Source organism: Colias croceus, chromosome 28 (assembly GCF_905220415.1).
Source record: "Colias croceus chromosome 28, ilColCroc2.1".
NCBI lineage: Eukaryota > Metazoa > Arthropoda > Insecta > Lepidoptera > Pieridae > Colias > Colias croceus.
In genome coordinates, this window is record NC_059564.1 from 2,873,617 (window position 1) to 2,893,883 (window position 20,267).

A 20,267-nucleotide genomic window follows, 5' to 3' on the forward strand; every position below is an offset into this window, starting at 1 on the left:
TCAAACATTAAGTTTTAACGATTATAATTGAAGAAAAATAAAGTTCGATAGGTACCTAGGTTCGTATTTTTACCACATATGTACTTACTTCTCTATTAAGTTACAAAATCTTGTTATTTTCTTCTTACCTTACTTTACTTACTGTTATTTTCTTATCCAAATAGACTTTTCTAGCCTTCTTCTAGCTCTCTGCATGCAAACTTCCTTGGAATGTTCTTCAGAAAATCAATATACCTACCTATGTATGTATAATGTATAAAATGTACCTATAATATGTTCTGTGCCTATTAGTTGTATTGAACTCATTAGCTGAAATTAATCTCTATACATACTATGATACGGTAATAAAATGCCTCTGGGTCTCGTTTTAAGATATCTTTTTAGACTTGTTTCTGTGTGCCAACATAATAAAATGTAAATAAAAAACAAAATGTGTTTTATTTCTTCGATGAAAATGTGTTTTATTTCGCAATTGCTTAGTATTCATTTTATAATAAATATTGTTCAAAATTGACTGTACATTTTACTGCCATATGTTTGCAATATTATGTACATATACAATTATAAAGAGACAGTTCGCTGAAATAAGTAACCATAATAGGTAGGTGCATTTAGATCAAACGAACAGAGCTAGAGCAAGTGCAAGAGCATTCCTTCGTGTTTTTTAGTGTAAACGAAAACTCGTATTCAGTGTTGTTCAGTATTAGAACATTGCATAGAATCTTTTCGAACGCACTATAAAGAACATAAAAGAATGCTCTACGCCTGTTTACACTAAGTAAAATAATTTGACTTAGTGGGGTTAGAATGAGCATTCGCTCGTTTGATTTAAATGCACCGTAGAATAATCAAAATTAGTTCAGTCTTTCTTGAGTTTGAAATGAGTTGAATAACTACGTACTAAGTATAATGAAACCTCTAAATAAAAATATTTTTTATATTTTAATATTCATCGATATATTATATCTATTGGAAGATAGTGTAAATAAAATACAAGGGTAATAAAATGAAAACACAGCATAATCTTTTCCATTTTTATTTGACAAAAGAATTAATTCACTTTCCTCTTAGTTCCACTTTCCTTATTATACATTGAAATTATGAAGTAATTAATCTATCTATATTTATATGTATATTATTTTCTATATTTTACAAAACATATGTACAAATCATCCCGTAAAGACCCTTATATTCTGAAATCAATTTAACGGACTTTCAACCAAAATAATTATATTATATCAATTATTTATACTAAGTAATTCACAACTAATAGGTCAAAAATTTAAAATTTAAACGGTTCAAAATCCGTTAAATTGATTAAAGAATTAAAATAGATAGAAATATGAAAGTACATTCGTTATAAATACAAATTTATGCGTCCATTTTTGCACATGCCACGTTACTCGAAGTATTTTCTACATAAAAAACAAAAAAAAAAATCTTAAAATTATTTATCACAACAGAAAGGTTTGTTTTCCCGTTTTACTAAATAAATAGATAATGGTTTTAAAGCTTAAATTATTAATTTTCATATAGTAAGGTTAACGTTTTAAAAATAAATTATCTATAGCGTATACGCCACAGATTATAAAACTGTTTGACGTTGACAGTTTGCTTTTTTTATTAGAAAGTGGCAATGTTATACAGTACAATAAAATAAAATTTGGAAATCATTTATCCATTTTTACATAAGTTGAACACTGGGACTTGATATAATATTATGTACATTATTGCACGCCTAATAAAAAATAAAATATCTATACAAATATTAAGACATTGCCAAATTTGTATACGCATAAGATTACAATGGCATACACAACTCAATGCCAAGATGGCGACAGCGAAATTATCTGTGGCAACTTTAACGCGTGTACATTAAAATAACCTATAAAATAGCTAAAAATTTACATTTTTTAATTGTTAAATATATCTTAATATTAAAGTTGGTTGTGTCGTGTTTTCCACAAACGCGAGAGGGGATTATTTTTTAATATTATTATATAAATTTACTTCCTTTTATTATTTTCTGTAAACCCAACGGTGTTACACGGCCGGCCAGACCCTGTTGACAAATAATTTTTTGTATTAATGATTTTTTAACAATAAAATAGGAAGTAATTTGATGGTATTCATATATAAAACATCCGGCCAGATACAATAAAATGTATTTTTGGGAAAATTTAAATAATTAGATGTGAAATGAATGTAAAAACTTAATGATTTTAATTCATTTATATTGAATGTGACGACGGCCAACACCTTGTTATCTAGGTAATATTTATTGAATTTTTTTTTTAAATTGACTGTATTAAAAATAAAAATAAGAGACTTTTTTGTAAATGGTCAATAACAAAAACAAATTTCATTTGAATTTTGAATAAAACAGTTAAGTTTTAACTTGAAAGTCTGGCCTTTTAAATACTGAAAAATAAACCCCCATTCATGATTATGTGTGCCATTGTAAAATTAAGCGAATGTACATATAAAAAAAAACAAAGATGAAATATCATAAAACGCGCGTGTGCATGTAATATTGAAAAATTGCTGTTTTTTTACAAAAAAAATTGTGAAAAATACATTAAAACTAAGCAGATCTTCAGCTATCGTAATTTTGTTCATTTGGTCCTAAAAATTGACTCCGTAAACCCATTCGATGGAACAAGGCTAGGCCGTTTTCACTGCAAATAATAAATAAAAATTGATAAGTATTTATTTTTATAAGCTATAAAGTACATAAAACAAAGATATAATAAAATGCTTGTTGTTAGAAACACATAAATCTTAAAAAATTATATTTATAATAAACTTAGTAGTAGAAGCTTTATGTAGAGTCCTTGTAGAGGCAGTTGAAGTGGCACTAATACATGATATAAATATGTACATAATATGATGTAGGTATTATTTCATTAATTGACCGATTGCTGAATGACAAATGCATAAGGTACCTAATGTGAGTTCGATTCCATAAGTCCAAAATGTAATGCAACACCCAAAAGCAATTCTATAGTAGAACGTTCCGTCATTTTGCCAAGCCTCCATTTTTATTGCTTTCCCTTCCTTTTTCCCTCTTTTCCTTCTCCATCTATACTTACGATAGTATTTCCTGTTTACCATTTATTTTGTCCAAAATACTCACATCAAAAGCTCCAATTACTGCTACAACTAAGTTAGTCACAGCAGCGGAGCCACTAGCCCTTTTTTGTCCCCCCTTTTATTCTCTTAATTTCCCCATACAGATACTTACGTCAACAGGCCCGTGGTCACCTCAGCTTTTAACCATCTATATTTTTCCCTATTTCTCGCGCTCCCCCCACCTTCCCCCACTTTTATAGCTCCTTTTAGATACTCACGTTAGCAATCCAGGGTTGGCCTCCGTCTGATACCACGAGTACTGCGGCACGTAGGGCGGGTGCGGCTGTGGCGCGCCCTGGTGGTGCAGCGCGTGCGCGTGTGCGCCCTTCATGTCCCATGGCCCGGGGGGCGCGCCCTGAGAGAGAAATGTGTTATTTACTTATTTATCTTTGGGAAACAATACAATATTCCTTATAAATAAGAGAAACTAAATATATAAAAAATACTTTATCTTAATATATATAAATCTTGTGTCACAATGTTTGTCCTCAATGGACACCTAAACCACTTAACCGATTATAATAAAATTCGCACACCATGTGCAGTTCGATCCAACTTGAGAGATAGGATAGTTTAAATCTCAAATCGTTTTAGAGAAAGCGGGCGAAGCCGCGGGCGGTAAGCTAGTCTATAATATAAAAATGAATCCCAAAATGTGTTGGTAAGCGCATAACTTTAGAACAGCTGAACCGATTTCTTTTATTCTTTTTTTATTATATTCCTGGAAGTACGAGGATGGTTCTTATGTAGAGAAAACGTGAATATGTACCAGGGGCGAAGCCGGGGCGGACCGCTAGTTTGTTATATACATGTGTTCTATGATATACAGACTATACAGTTTATGTTATAGAATAATTTTGAAAGTAAAATGTAAAAGGATATGTGTTATATACGTGTCTTATTCTGTTGTTATATACATATTGTTGAATTAAAAATTAATCACCTACACATTATAAGAATAAGTGTTTTATTTATAATCTTACTTGAGGACGTGTAAGAAAGACATACTAATAAAAAGATTAATTACAATACCTACGCTAATAGTATACCTAAGCTTAAAGTCGGCTTGTAACTTTCAAAATTAGTTTTGCTGATATGTAGGTACTTATTATACAGACTGTGTACAAATAATTTGTATTTGATTTTTCATCATATTTTTTCGATGCTCTACAAATTTAATATCAGAAACATTATTGATAAAGAGCAAATAACATAGAAAATCATCCTTACACATTCGTCATAATCATTCTCACTAACTAATATTAACTATCTCAGACCCCCGACTTTCCCAGAAACAATCAAACCACTGATCCACTCTCCCTAATAAAACATAGTGCTATGTAATTATCTATATAAACAACGCGTATTGCGTGATCTACGTACAATTTACCATGCTAGGTGTGGAACCGCACCTCTATTGCTACTCTGTTTAATAACTTTTATCTAGTGGTAATTGTTATTGTGTTAATTCATTATACGCATATAATATAGGAAAGTTTTTCTCTACAAACACATCTTCATATGACGATGTTAGTGAAATAAATATTATATTAACGTAAAATTAGTTATGTAAGTATATTTATTTCTATTGAAAAAGCGTTTTATACAATACTAGCTTTCCACCTACGGCTTCGCCCGCTTTGTATAAAACCTAATAAATTGTATACTAAAACCTTCCTCTTGAATCACTCTATCTATTAAAAAAAACCGCATCAAAATCCGTTGCGTAGTTTTAAAGGTTTAAGCATACAAAGGGACATGGGACAGAGAAATAAGCGACTTTATTTTATACTGTGTAGTGATTCATAGATAAAGCTTGTATTATATAGATTGTAGAATAATTTATAAGATATATTTAGCAGGAGCAAAATTTTGTTTATGAAAACAAAACAATAATAGTATGTTAATTATATTCCCCAGGAAATATAATGAAAGAATTATGAAAATCGGTTCAGTCTTAAAATTTTCAAAATCATAGTTTACATCATCATCATCACTACATAGTATAAAACAAAGTCGCTTTCTCTGTCCCTAAGTCCCTATTTCCCTTTGTATGCTTAAATCTTTAAAACTACGCAACGGATTTTGATGCGGTTTTTTTAATAGACAGAGTGATTCAAGAGGAAGGTTTTAGTAGGTATATAATTTATTAGGTTTTAGACAAAGCGGGCGAAGCCCCGGTAAGCTAGTTTTATGATAAGTCAAAATGAACCTTCTAATTCTTATAAAATTTAAATTGTGTTTAAAAGTATAAACGTCAACCCTGCTTCAATTCTTACACAAAAGAAAAAAAGGTGTTAACCACTAAAAAGAAAAAGTTCTCATGCTAAAATAGTAACACCGCCCTCGACGTCCTAGATCTTGGAGAGCCCTTTCTCTTACATTGTTGAATTCTACCACTTTACCACATTTGAGTGATGTAATATACGGTAGTTGGTAAAATTTTTGACATTTCGAATACTTATTTGATTTTACACGAATTTAAAGTTAAAACTCTAGTTTGAAATATTTGTGAAGTTGTTTCACTTTTAGGTGAATTTTCGAAAGATTTTGTATGCAGATAGATGTCATATTCATGGTAATAATTTTATAATGTTATAGTATTTTTTAGAAATGCCATTTTCTAAAGTTATACAACTACAAAAGACAATCTATTGAAGCAGCGTTTTGGTGAAGGTATATTGTCACGAAATCATACAAAGTCTTTTCAAATTAATATTTGAAAAGACGTCCTATTACATTATTTATCTTTCGAAAAAGCTCCATAAAAATTAATTGTCTTGTGTATAATGCAAAATAGACGCAAAAAGGGACTGTTTTTATTATTGCAAAGTTAATATTGTATATTAAAATAAATAACATCTTACATATACAATCTTATATAACAATTTTATAAATACTTACGTATCCAACCCTGGGATCCCACGACTGCTGATGAGGTTTAACATCACATGAGGTACCGTCAGGCGATCGTCCTGCGTTTGGCTGTAACAAACATATTTATAAGATTTTTTTATTTATGCATTGTTTAATTAGTTACTAACAAAAAATTTTATGTTTTTAATAGAGTCATTGCATTATTTTAAAGTTAAAGTGAAATCTAAATCTAATCGAATTATTCAAAAACATCCTATTTAGGTACCTACTTATGACGGCAATTTTCACTAAACAATTTATCGATCATGCGATTTAACTAAGAAGGATAGGTAGTCCTTAAAGAATCGATAACAATAGGTCTTATTAGGTTCTATATTAAACTCAATTTTCTCTAAATATATTGTTTAAATCTTCAAAATATCCTCTTACATATCCAACCTTCACATCCCAAGACTGTTGGGGCGGCTGCTTCACATCCCAGGGTGTCCCCGTGGGGGACAGGCCCGGGGACAGTTCTGATACGGGCGTGGAGCTGGGCGTGGGACTGTGGGCTTGTGTGGGCCCACTCTGGTACGCGGAGGGGGAGTGCTGGGACCCGCTAGAGCTTCCGCCACCACCTGGGAGCAAAGAGCTATATGTAACTACACATTTTAAACAAAAAATGATCTGAAAAATTCATTAGGAATTGAAATTATTTCTCCTTATGTAATCAAAAACAAGCGTGTGTGCCGAGTGCACGTGGCAGAAGTGAAACTTCTTTGGCAAGATTCAAAGATACCAAAATCGTCACTTTCCGCTACGCTAGGACGTATACGGACTACGGACTACGCGAATAAAAAAGTTTCACTTCAAAAATGAAATGAAAATAAGTGCGAGAAATTCAGGAGCTTGTTCATTTTTTGAACGTCGGTTTATTAAATATCTCTATCCATCTTTGTGTTTGGGAATAAATAAATATACTATAACTAAAGAACACGCTTTTGATAAACTCTCGAAATTATTATTGTACCTATTGTCACCTTTATATGAGTCAAAGTATGAATTAATTGTTAACTATGTATAGAGCTTAAAGGAGTCAGTTTCATAAAAACATACAAAATCCATACTAATATTATTATAAATGCGAAAGTAACTCTGTCTGTCTGTCTGTTACTCAATCACGCCTAAACTACTGAACCAATTTTCATGAAATTTGATATGGAGATATCTTAATACCGTTTCTTTTCTGGAAATTACAAGCAAAAGTACTAATTCAATAACTTACCATGTAACAATTGATTATTATTCGGCGGACTTCCAGGGGGGAGGCCTAAGCTGGGGGGCGGCGCGCCCACTTGGGCGGCTTTCATCATCTTCTTGTATTTGCTTCTACGGTTTTGGAACCAGATCTTCACCTGTGGAGTAAATTGTTTGTTAGATATTGATTATTATATGTTATTATGTAGTATTTACAAAGAGGATACATTTTAAATAGTAAATACAGCAGTCGTTGCGTAAAACTTTACTAAAAAGATTAAAGACGCTAGGGAATATGCAAAGATTTGTATTGGTTGGTAAATGATGGCTGCAGATACGATGATGATTTAAGAACTAGGGAATGGAATTTATAATTCAGTTTGTATACAATGTCCTGTTTATATTAATTTATGTAGCTTCTATATTAGAAAACTAGCTTCCGCCCACGACTTTGTACGTGCATCCCCGTTTTTCCCCGTTCCCGCAAGAATTTCGGGAAATCCTTTCTTAGGGGACGCCTACGTTATAACATCTACCTGCATGCCAAATTTAAGCCCGATACGTCCAGTGGTTTGGGCTGTGCGTTGATAGATCACTATATCAGTCACCTTTGAGTTTTATATATTTATATATAGATTTAGTAGAATAAGATATAGTTTAAAATTAAGCTCGAGAAAGCCAATAAATTAAAAAACTATACCCCTTTTATCAACCGAAAACCTTCATATCCTAATTTCTATCTATTCAGAGGTTCTATAGTTTACATATAGTAAAATTTTCTCTATCCAACAAAAACAACTTTCCGTATTACATAATACAGTGTTATTACCGCGACCTCGCCCGTTTTTGCGTGTATAATTGTTTGAGGAAAAAATAATCATAGCCGATGTACCGTGCTAGTAATTATATTGATACTTCTGCTTCATAGAATGTGAAATAATAATATATTTTTCAATGGCGGCAAATGCATCCGGGTGATTATTATTTTAGATACATAATGTAATATTTTATTCCGTCAAGAAAATTGTATTAGATAAAACATGCTTAACTATCTTGAAGTACAAACTACAATCGTGGTTTGATGACAACCAGATTTAAAATCTTAAGAGCCTATTTAATTCAGATAGGCCTTTTTTCATAAAAGAGTAACAAACAAGATTCGTGAAACCAAATGATAAATATTGTATTTTTCCCTTATAAATTTTACATCGCGTCTATAATAGCAGTAGGATATCATCAGACATATCTTATAACCTTTTCTACTATAAATAATAATAATAAATAAATATTTCGGGACAATTTTTCATACACGGCACGATCTGATCCCATACTAAGCTTTCGCTTGTGTTATGGAAACCAGATAAACATACATATATAATTTTAAATAAATACTTATATATATAATTAACACCCAGACACAGATTTGCCCCGGGTGGGAATCGAACCCACGACCTCTGGCTTGGAAGGCAGGGCCACTACCAACCAAGCCAACCAGTCAGTCAACCAACTATAATATTTATAAATCATAAGAATTTTTATTTTAACTCACAAATAAGCTAGAAAGAACATATCCAGAATGATTGAATAAAGGATTTGGAAGGATGGACTATTAAGTAATTAAAAAATATATAAGTACATTGCTTTTACGTACAGTACTGAAAATATTAAAAGTTACCAAGAATTAAATCTAGTATATTCACACACAAGCGAAGTCGCGTGCTTAACATAAGCTAACCAAACTTACAATGGCTCTAAATTCTCCGAACCACCCCTACGCATAGTGATGTACTATATTTATAGATGTCATGTACGAGGGCGGAGCTTGGCAGTCGTTACACCGTTAGTGACGTGACTGTGTCGATATTATTTGTCGATAATTAATTTTATCGATGTAAAACAAATTAGTTGATTAATTTGTGTATTCTATTAGTGAGAACACGATTCAATTAGTATTATGGTATCGATTATAATCATTGATGGAGAGATAAAATATTAATTTATTAAAAGTGAACGTTTTCTTTAACATAGAAACTGGTATTTGTTCTTAATTGAGCATATATACAATATTTTATGTTTTGAATACATTTAATCATTTATTATATTCTTACTATATTAGTTATAATAATTTTAATGATTTTACTTATAAAAATTAATATGCAGTCCCGTTCTTTTATATAATAAACCACAGTATTAAAATTTTACATACTAAAACGATCCTTATAGTCAAAAGATCCGAGGAGACAGTAATAACTTTCTTAATAACCCTTCAATCATAATTAATAACCAATGATCAGCATAATATATTTAATAAAACTTAAATAAGACCTTTTCCCAATCAAAGAACGAAAAAACACTATTTGTATACCTTTAATTACCCACCATAACCGGTTTACTTCAAAAGTCGCGACACGTTAAAATAAACACTTTAACCGTATTTAAAAATAATAATTATCTTAATTAAGTGCACCATCAAAAACATTCATTCGCTCGTAAGGCGCGATGACAGTCATTATAAAATGAAATCTTATTAACGGTACGCAAAAACGTGATAAAAATAACAATTCAACCAAGATTCGTGGTTATAATTATGTATTACGTAACCTGAAACTAGTATTGAGGTATTTTAATCAATGGATATAAATTTCACGTAGTAAATATTGGCTTATATATCTTTATTGACGATTCATTCTTAAAAAAGTCAAGGCTTGTATCGTATCGATAGAATCTAGAAGCTTATTTAGTATTTGGTTCGCAGTGACAGTTTTTTGTGATAATTATATATTATTTTTTCTGTCAAGGTTATTTTTAAAGTATTATGACGGGTTTTCTTATAATCACTTCATTACCTGTCAAAATATTATTGATGGTGTTTTTCTTAAATTTCATTCTACATAATTCTATTCAATTTTTATGCACGTTTCGAAGTAAAAAACAAAGACATAAGAGGGTTGTTAATTAAATTTCACTATATGTAGTAAAAATATTTCAGTTGTATGCCATTTACCTCAAGTGTAATTAATAAATTTTCGATAATCAAGTATCAAGTACATGATTAAGACACTGTATACATGTTACATTAGCTGTATGAAATAAACATTTATTAGATTTATGAAGTCCATTTGAAAATCAATTGATTCTATTCAATGTTACATACCAATTGGTGTCAAATTGATTATTGAACTTATGGCTTTAGTCATAATATTTAATGGCTTTTTAAATGACGCCAAATATAGTTGTTGCTATTTGGAATATTACCAGATTGCTCTTTATGTTTATTTATATTGTTATTAAGTATCATATATTTTTTTTAAATTTTACCCTTTAAGTTTGGAGATATAAATACCTACCTATAGAGTCATTTATGAATAAAAAACAAATCAAATATATCAAATTTCCCTTTTACTAAGTTATGTACGAATAACGTATACGTAATTAAAATTTATTAATGTAAATGCTAAATCTAAGTAAATTAATCTAAGTAAAGTTACTTATTAATATACGTAAACTATACCAGTCACCAAATAGTTAGTAAAGCAAATTATATCGACAATAATATTTTATCAAACATTTATCGATATAAATGACACATCCCTACGCGTGACCCCACCCCTATTACGCAGGTCAATCTACGCGTTAACCTCGATACCTATCTTATTCTATTGGTTATAGCTTTTATTACGTAAGCTTTTTATTAAGGGATACAACACATTAGCAACTAATTTAAAATATTTATTAGTGTAGTGGTCGGTCACCTTTAATTTAGCGTAAGAGGGATATTCGTCATTGAGAAAAAATAGTCATACCAAAAAAGGGTCTGCAAATATTCGTGAATTCGTACATACTGTCCTATTTGGCAACAATAAAATTATATCATGGAGCGACATATTTAATTTTCGGGTACCAAATGTCATAAGAAAACTGTGGGCTCTGTACTTTTGCAATAATTTTTAACACCGTTCCACTACTTTTGGGTCTTATTTCGTTCAAATAAACGAGCAGACATAAGAGAGCGAGGAATTGAATTTTCCTATAAGATAAAGTTCCCAATTTTGTATCAAACCTAGGCTTTGTACTTTTTACAAGTATTTTTCAAATCAATCTTTTAGAGCTTATTTCGTACAAACAAAACTTTTCTCTCATTACTACCCATAATACCTATTTAATACAACTCTCGTTAGTTGTTTACCATATTAGATATAAGAAGCTTATATCTAATACACTGGAGATTTCAGTATGAACATTTAACTTGTAACAAGAAAATATGACATTGAATGACGCCTGTATGTTTTTTATCCCTTTCACACCTAACTTGGTCACCCCCACAGAAAGAGATAAAAAAACATACAGGCGTCATTCAAGGTCACATTTTCTTGTTACAAGTTAATGTTCATACTGAAATCTCCAGTGATAAAAGCTTCTTGACTCTTACCAAGTATAGTATTATATTATCTGTGCTCTAACTACACGTATACACCGCTACTAAAAAGCCAGCACATTCAAGCACTAAGTCTTCCCACATTTCGTCACTGGACGACGGTATGCAATCCGCGGCAGCATACCTACAGTCGGCGAGTATAAAGCGGCACCGACATAGACCGCATAGCACTCAGAACTTCGGATACAGCTATTCGAACACTCGGGATGTGGTTATGCGAGAGGGAATTTAAATCGTGGTAAAATGTATTTGTCACTACATATAGTAATGTTGATTGAATTAGTTGTTTAATTTAGTTAGAACTAGCTTTCCGCGCGCAGTTTCGCTCGCTTTGCCTAAAACCTAACAAATTATAAACCAATGGTATAGTACTTGATCGAAAATCTCTCTATCCATTAAAAAGAAAAACTGCATCAAAATTCGTTGTGTATTTTTAAAGATCTAAGCTTACAGACACACAGACGGCGGAAAGCGACTTTGTTATATACTCGACTGTAGTGATGGTTAAAATGTAAATTTATGTTATCTGTTTTAGAGGAGTGTCAAATTGTGTTTGCGGTAAATTAGCAACCAAACCAAAGTAATGTTCATTTCTTTAGTTGTGTTCGATTTCGAATTGTTGGTTATATATTTAATTTTGAGATAATATAGATACAGTTTCGGAATGTATTTTTATATCCTGTCAAAATATTACTCAGAACAAGCCTTGTAACGTAGTTTTACGAAAATAAGCTTTGGTAATCGATTCTACGCAAACATTTAGCCAATTTTGTTAGAATCTACCACAATGATAAGTATAAAATTTTTATTATAAATAGGTATGTAATACAAATGAACAAAAAACAATTTGCCTAGTATTTTTTGGTTCAACTAACTGTTAATGGTGGTTTAATTAAACTTTGGATAACAAACTGTTGTATGAACAAGTTATGCATAAGACATAAAAACACGAAGTTAAATGACCTTAATGGTTACCCATCGTTAAACTAACAGTGCTGTTGCTTAACCTGTAAATTACTTATCAATCATTTAGTGCAATCAGCCATTTTATCCATAGTATTCGTTGCTAGTTACTATCTCAAATTGTACATCCATTGCGTACCTACACACTACCATACAAACAAACATATGAATAAATCTATCAGTCTATCACAACTCAATTTGTGAATGGCAGCGGAATAAATAATTAATAATATATTAATATTAATGCGTGCTCGATCGTGCATAACGCGGTTCTTTAGTTTTTTGTAGAAAAAAACAGTAGCTACAAAACTGCATGCCATGGACGTTGAGTGGCATGGAGTGGATTTATGCTTAAAATTAAATTTGCAATGAAAACAAACAATGGAGTTGCTTACGCACTATTTGTGGAATTACATAAATTATTATAGTTTTAATGATGATTGGAATATACATTGTATGAAACCATTTTAAATTTTAAGTCAGTTTTTATTGGCGGTGTTTCCTACGTTATTAATTTATTTAGGAAAACTTTTCGGCGATATATAAATGTTTTTAATTAAACACACAATCTATTCACAGTTTAATTATACAATAAACAATTGCAAAAATTAATTGCACATAAAACAAAGCACTTCAAAACACTACCGTTGAAAACCATAAACGTTTTTATTTACATAACAGCTGTCAAATTAGTGTAACTTACATAATACGAAAAAAGATAATCTCGTTCAATTTTTTCCGACCATAGACACGGGGCATTTACATGCTAACCATTCATAGACAACCTACAATTGTTTATGCTAATACATCCCGTGACTAAATGTAATACAATGTCTAATAGTATGTTCTGACAAGAACTACTGTTTTTAGTTTCCCAGTTTTATAATAAATGCAAATAAAAAAATGCTGCGCAAGAAACGAATTAGCATGATTCGACTTCTCACGAAGATAGCTTGATATGTAAAACTGTGTATTTATTTATAGTTTTTTAAATTGTAAACGATGGTTTATGTGATAGATTGATTTGTTTCGTATACACACCAAGAGATGGCGTTATAGGTGTATGAAAAGGTTAGATATGTACCAATCTATATTTCTACGACATGTTAGGAAGAAAGGTTCTGGATACGCTAAATTTAATGAAAAGGATATTTTTATTGTCACTAAAATATGTAATACACAAGCATGAAAATAACAACAACTCTTATCATTTTCCCATAACGCCATAATTTCTAAATCAATAGTCATCCCTTGAAATCTAAATACATTATTGCATATTAAAATATTTAGCACCAAATTACTTAAATCAAACTCAAGAAACTACAATTGCAATACCAATTCACTATGTCTCACAACACTTCTTAAAAAAGTAAAATTCCCAACACAAAAAGTCATGGAGTCGCAAAAAATAAGTATGTCACAGAGGTAAAATTAGCATGTCGATAAAGCAACTTGACACTAGCCAGTAAACTAGATAACGAGCCGTCAGTTTTATGCGCGATGTAAACATTGATATAATAATATAAATATGCATGAATTAGTACTAACTTGCGGTTAAGATAACGCGGCACGTTTGTCATTATATATTTTCATTTATAATTACGGATGGATTAATGTTTTGCTAAAGGGATTGCTTCATTTGAAAGGAGGTAGAGTTGTCTTTGGATTGCTACAAAGATGTTTTATTTGAAAATCATTAGACTAAACAAAATAATGATTCAGTGTATAATATAAGTAGCATGAAATGAATGACTAAATAAGGGTACATTATACATTTGCTAACATTTCTTTTCTTATTCAATAGGTATATAGTTATATAATATATACCTTGTTTAACAACATTTAAAATTAAAAAATTGACTCAAATATAATCGCTCTATCGCAAATACTTCTCTATTTAAAAAAAATCTCGCAAATATTATGGAAACATAATCCAACAAATAATAATTATAATTAGCAGGAAACTCCAAGTATTTCTGTGTCCATTTGGCACAAATACGTCAAGTGGCCTACGACGGTCACACTGGCTCGACTCTACTTGAATTTGTCTTCAATAATAATATAATTTATTAATAAAATAATTATTGCATTCGTTATAGCAATTTAAGTACGATTTAACAGAATACATTGGTTAATTTTAATGTATTTATTTGTTAAAATACAGACTGGTTATGCCCGCAGTTCGTATTAAAAAATAATTTTTCATAATCAAAAGAAAATGAAGAATGCATTCACTGATAACGTTATCTATAACTGAAGGCTATTTGAAAACTGCAGCAATAGTTGTAATTTTTTAAATAGTGTAGAAATAACTCTATTTCAAAAAATATGCTAGTTGTTTGAAAGAATCTCTGGAGATACTGAACCGTTTTTGACTATTCATTCACCATTAGTAAGCTAAATTACTATAAAATATCACAGGTGATTTTTTGACAGTTTTTAATTTTTATTCAGGACTAAGTTGAGTAGAGTCGGTAAGGAAATTTATAGTGGTCAAGTTCATAATTTATCACTTAATATAATACCACATAGTTATGGGCTAAGTATTCTTATTCTTATCCAACCGAAGTGAAGTCAACTTTATTCTATTACCGTTTTTATCTCACTAGACTTTTCACAATTATTGCTCGACGCACACAACAATTAATAAAACGCATCGTAAAATATTTTTTGCAACGTCACTTGTCAAACATACACACCACAGTGTCACAGATAACATAAATTATTCATTAACGACTCAATAGTGTAAAATGGATCATTCATTCATTGCTAATAACTCGGTAGGTATATCGATGTCGATGTTTTTCTAACGCGCGTCACTAATGGATCAAATGAATGGTGATCTGTTAGTTCTTTTGTATAGGACTTTAGATGGGATGGATTCGAATGGGATACTATTTTTGTTGAGGTATTTGACCTGCGTATATCGTTGTAAACGACCTAGACTTTTTGTCAAGGGCATGGCTTCTATTTGCCTTTATTGAGGATGTATTGTTTTACAAATTTGTGTTGAATTCTTTTATTGGTAGATTACCTTCAATACAATTTTATTTTTATTTCTTCGAGCTTCTACCGGCACTATTAAACTCAGTATTTGGTGCAATTATAAATAATAATGTCTTCTATAATATGTATATTCTTGCTCTTGCTTATACAGGAAACGTAAAATTCTAATCATCGTTCACATTACCTATATTTACTCTGACGTATTATAAGAGAAGCAATGTTTTATCTGATTCAGAAAGAAATTCATACACTTACAAACAGTGCAGTCATAAAACATCGACAGTCGACAACATCACACGCGCACCGAGCGCTCAAATCGCTACACGCGCTCATTTAGAATTTCACAAATCCCGCTGTAAGAATCGCAGTTCCCAACAAAAACGAACCGCCTTTTTGCGGCCGGTGAAAGCCCGCTCGCATCTCCCGCAATGTCTTTATATTCGCCGACGCCGGTTTATTTGCGATGCGCGGGCATGTCACTTTTTCCGGCACCCCGTTTTATCGATAAAAAGCGCTCGGGGCTCGCACATCACTAGATTTCGTTGCGTTTTGACACCTGCCCTGCCTGTTAGCTTGGTTATTAATATTTATCGCGTTGATAGGTCGGGCTTTTTTGACCAGTTTAAAACGTGTCTTATTTCGTGCTCTTTGGAAAAAATGAAGAAAATTTTCTTGTAAAGCTCGACTAGAATGTTCTTTGGATGTCGATCGAGAGAAAAGTAGTAAACAATTTGGTAAAACGGATATATTGAAAGTTCATTACAAACTCCGGAAAAATCGCTTCTAGAGCCTCATTTATAGCACAACCACCCACTCAGAATAAAAAGCACTACCAAAACAGGAAAGTCACATCAAAATCGATATTCCTAAGTTGCAATATAACCACACGCAAAAGTTTGTTGTACTTACTCTAATATATATCGCATTTAAAGTCTCGAAAATCAATAATAATTCATTATTAATAGTAAGCTGTACTCTAATAGAGCTTCCAAAGTTACGTATATTAATAATTATTAATAGTGCATTTCATTCTTACAACCGAACTTACCCGAACAACCCACCATCAGATAAATTTAATTAGTCAATGAATATGTACAGAGCAATACCACAGCCAAATTGAAGAGTAAATAATTTTTTGCAGCTATCTCGTATTGACACTAAAGATGAGCAAAACCGATTTCATGAATTATTCAATGTATTATGTTTACGCACTGTGCGACGACACGCGGCTTGTGAAGGTTTTAAAATAATGAGTAAATCATGTGACATATTATTATGGTATTTATTGAGGTTTTTGTGTATTTTATTTTTCATTTTAATCAAGATAGGCTATTATATAACAATTCAAATTGAATTTTTCAATAAATACAAAATGCTTAACTATAAATGAAGGCAGAATAATGTACGTATTACACAAGAAACTAGATGACCCTTTTACAATATCTACCTCATTCTTCTTATAAGTTTAAACCTTTCTCTATGAACATTTAATAAATACACACATCCACACAACAATCAGTTTCGAAACAAGATCTCGATGACTTTCATTGGTATCGACCGACGTTTGCCCAGTGCGTAAGCGTTCCAGGATCCTTACCATTTTAGGACAGTAATTGAACTTTTTACTGCGATATATATATCATTCCCGTCACGGTTAAAATTAATATAAGAATAAATATAATTATGGGCACGTGCCGCTCGTCAGAGCATTTAAGGAGGAATGAGGAAATTCAAATTCGAAATGATTGCGTATTTAGTACCTTCATTCAAATTTTGGTTTTGAGTCCCTAAGTCTCTGTTTTTAAAGTTTTATATAGGTTCGCTATAGCAGTTTTTGATATATTTTAAAAAGATATGCCTTTGCCCTTTCCTCTCATCTATTTCGTGTTGTGACTTTTCTTTTGGTTTCTAAATAAAATTATTTTGAAATAATAAATACCTAATCTGTTATTTTACTCAAACTTTAGAGGTAGATATCCTCACCCCATTAAAATCATCTCAAACCAGACAATGATGATTTGATTAGCCCCAAGGGCTGTCGCGAATAATGCTATCAGCTAATTGTAATTATAAAGGGAGTTTTCGCAACCCTAGCGTAGTTAGAGACCAGATAATTTAGACATATGGTTGAAATTTGAAAGGGCCTAATTGGACTCAATTTTATCTGTACAAATTATGGGGTTAGATTTTACGTTTCGCGTTTGATTTAACTTTAGACTGCTTTCTTTAATTATTGAAGGATATTGAATAAGTGGCTTTGGATATGGAAGATTTATATAAAAAGGTTAAAGTGAATAATCCATACTAAGTATGTATACTAATATTATAAATGCGAAAGTAACTCTGTCTGTCTGTCTGTTACTCAATCACGCCTAAACTATGAACTAATTTTCATGAAATTTGGTATGGAGATATTTTGATACCCGAGAAAGGACATAGGCTACTTTTTATCCCGGGAAAATGAATTGTATGATAAATTAATATTAGATGGAATAGATTTTAGAGTGAAATTGAACAATAGAGATATTTAGTTAAGACATACAGAGAACTTATAGATATAGACTCTATATTACAGAGTATGTAAATTTATTATAAAATTAATTGTACAGAATTTAAATACAGATTCATTTATATGCTTAATATGTATCTAAGCTCTTTTTAGTGTCAGAAATAATATTAATGCTATAAAATTTAAAGAAATTACTATTAGGTACCGTAATCCGCGCCCAATGAAAGTAATGTTTCCAAAACTAGAGCAAAAATAATAGATAAATATCTACATATTATGTACTGCATAGATAATTGACAAAACATTTATTGTAAATATTTTCTTTACCAAAAAACATACGTTAAACATTAAACGAACGAACGGTTCACCCGATATAGGTAACCCACCCCAAGGGATCGGATCGCAAAATAACGAGGCCACTTGATCTCGCTCGGGTTAATTGTATACAATATGAGACCTTCATCAGCTTATTAACATTATTGACTAAATTGTTTTAGATAATTTTGTAATATTATGTGTTTGTTTGTCTTTCTTTCACGCTGCAATGGAGCGACATTATATTAAAATTAGAGACTAGTGTCGATTTCCGCCCGAAGCTTCGCTCGCGTTTTCAAAGACGCATAGTTCCTGTTCCTGTGGAATTACCGGGATAAAAATTAGCCTATGTCTTATTCTGTGTCTTCAGCTACCTACATACCAAATTTCATTCATAATAAATAAATAGACACATTTATTTAAAAGGGTTAAATTACAATGAGTGAATATAATACTAATAGCTACACATATCTATTTATTGTAGTCGGTTCAGTAGTATTTGCGTGATATAGTAAAATACATTAATCCTCACAAACTTTCGCATTTATAATAATATTATTAGTAGGATTGTATGAAGCAAAGTAGCTTTACAATGTCTTAGAATTTTAAAACTACATAACGGTTTCGAAGCAGGTTTTTTAATAGATAGAGTAATTCAGGAAAGTATATATGTATATAAAATGCATAATTGCTCCCGGGGTGGGTGACTTTATAAACTTGCTTTCCGCCTGTAAAGGAAATTTCTTGTGGAAATGAGATGTTACACCCCGGTAAAATTATATAGCCTATAATATTCTCTAGCCTCCGCCTCCTGTCTTTAAATACAAAAATCATACTATTAAATCTTTCTGGATCGACGTGAAAGAAACACAAACAGGCTATATTTTTTTTCTATACCTACCTATCTACTCGGCGAATTCAGGATAATTTTTGCTTATGTGTATAACAATTAACAAATGAGTTGCAATAAGTACCTAAGTATAACTTTATAACCTGTACCTACCTATATAATATAATTGTTTATGCAAACTATATTATGATCACTTTTTATTTCTGGGAGATCTCTATTCCAAGTTCGTACTTTTATATAGTAAGACAAATCATTTTCTGTTTATTTTTCATTTTTTATTTCGTTGAAAAAAAATTTATTTCATGTCCATTTCACTATTTGAATGGAAAATTTGCGGGATTATGTATTAGATTGTTATATACAAGTTCGTTTAATAAATCCAACATAACCTCAGCATTACGATATCCAAAACTGAGAATGACAGCAATTTTTTATTTGGACACAAGAGTCACGCGATCGATTCAAAAACAAGTTCACACGGAGAGAAACGGTATTTCCCAAGCGATTTTCAATCTTAAACACAATTTGAAATATTTAAAATAAATCGCGTGTGAAATGGTACTTTGCTTTGTTGGATTTTTGGTGTGGATAAGGTCGAAAATTGTGTGTGCAAGCTACTTATATTTTTTCGGCATTGTTTCTATGAAACACGCAAGCGGACGATTGTGTTTTTTTTCATGGCGGAAGTGGCTAGCCACAATTATATTCGAATTAGTCACAATTCTAAGATTTCGTTGCTGTCTGTACTTAGTTGTGTCGTGTGAAACTCATCGTGCTGGAAAATTGGGGTGCATTAGGTTTTTTTTTTGTCTAAATTGCATTAGGAAGTAGGTTAGAAATTGAAAAGTAACAATTTTTTTGAGACATTTTTATTACTTTCTTTTACTTGTGTTTGTGCAACGATATTTTTCTAGAGCCTTATTGCAGAAGAGGCAAGAGCTGAT

At 31.2% G+C, this 20,267-nt stretch overlaps 1 protein-coding gene across 1 annotated transcript in view; it reads right to left on the bottom strand.

Annotated features, from left to right (window-relative positions):
- Positions 1–1,022: 1,022 nt before the first annotated feature.
- LOC123703990 (homeotic protein distal-less) overlaps positions 1,023–20,267 on the bottom strand; it is an 87,630-nt gene continuing 68,385 nt past the window's right edge. The window contains exons 4-8 of the mRNA XM_045652216.1: positions 7,274–7,403; positions 6,439–6,626; positions 6,037–6,117; positions 3,351–3,487; positions 1,023–2,062 (exon numbers count right to left, since the gene is read on the bottom strand). Of these exons, the coding sequence (XP_045508172.1) occupies positions 2,044–2,062; positions 3,351–3,487; positions 6,037–6,117; positions 6,439–6,626; positions 7,274–7,403 (555 nt within the window). The 3' untranslated portion in view covers positions 1,023–2,043. The remainder of the gene's footprint in view (positions 2,063–3,350; positions 3,488–6,036; positions 6,118–6,438; positions 6,627–7,273; positions 7,404–20,267) is intronic.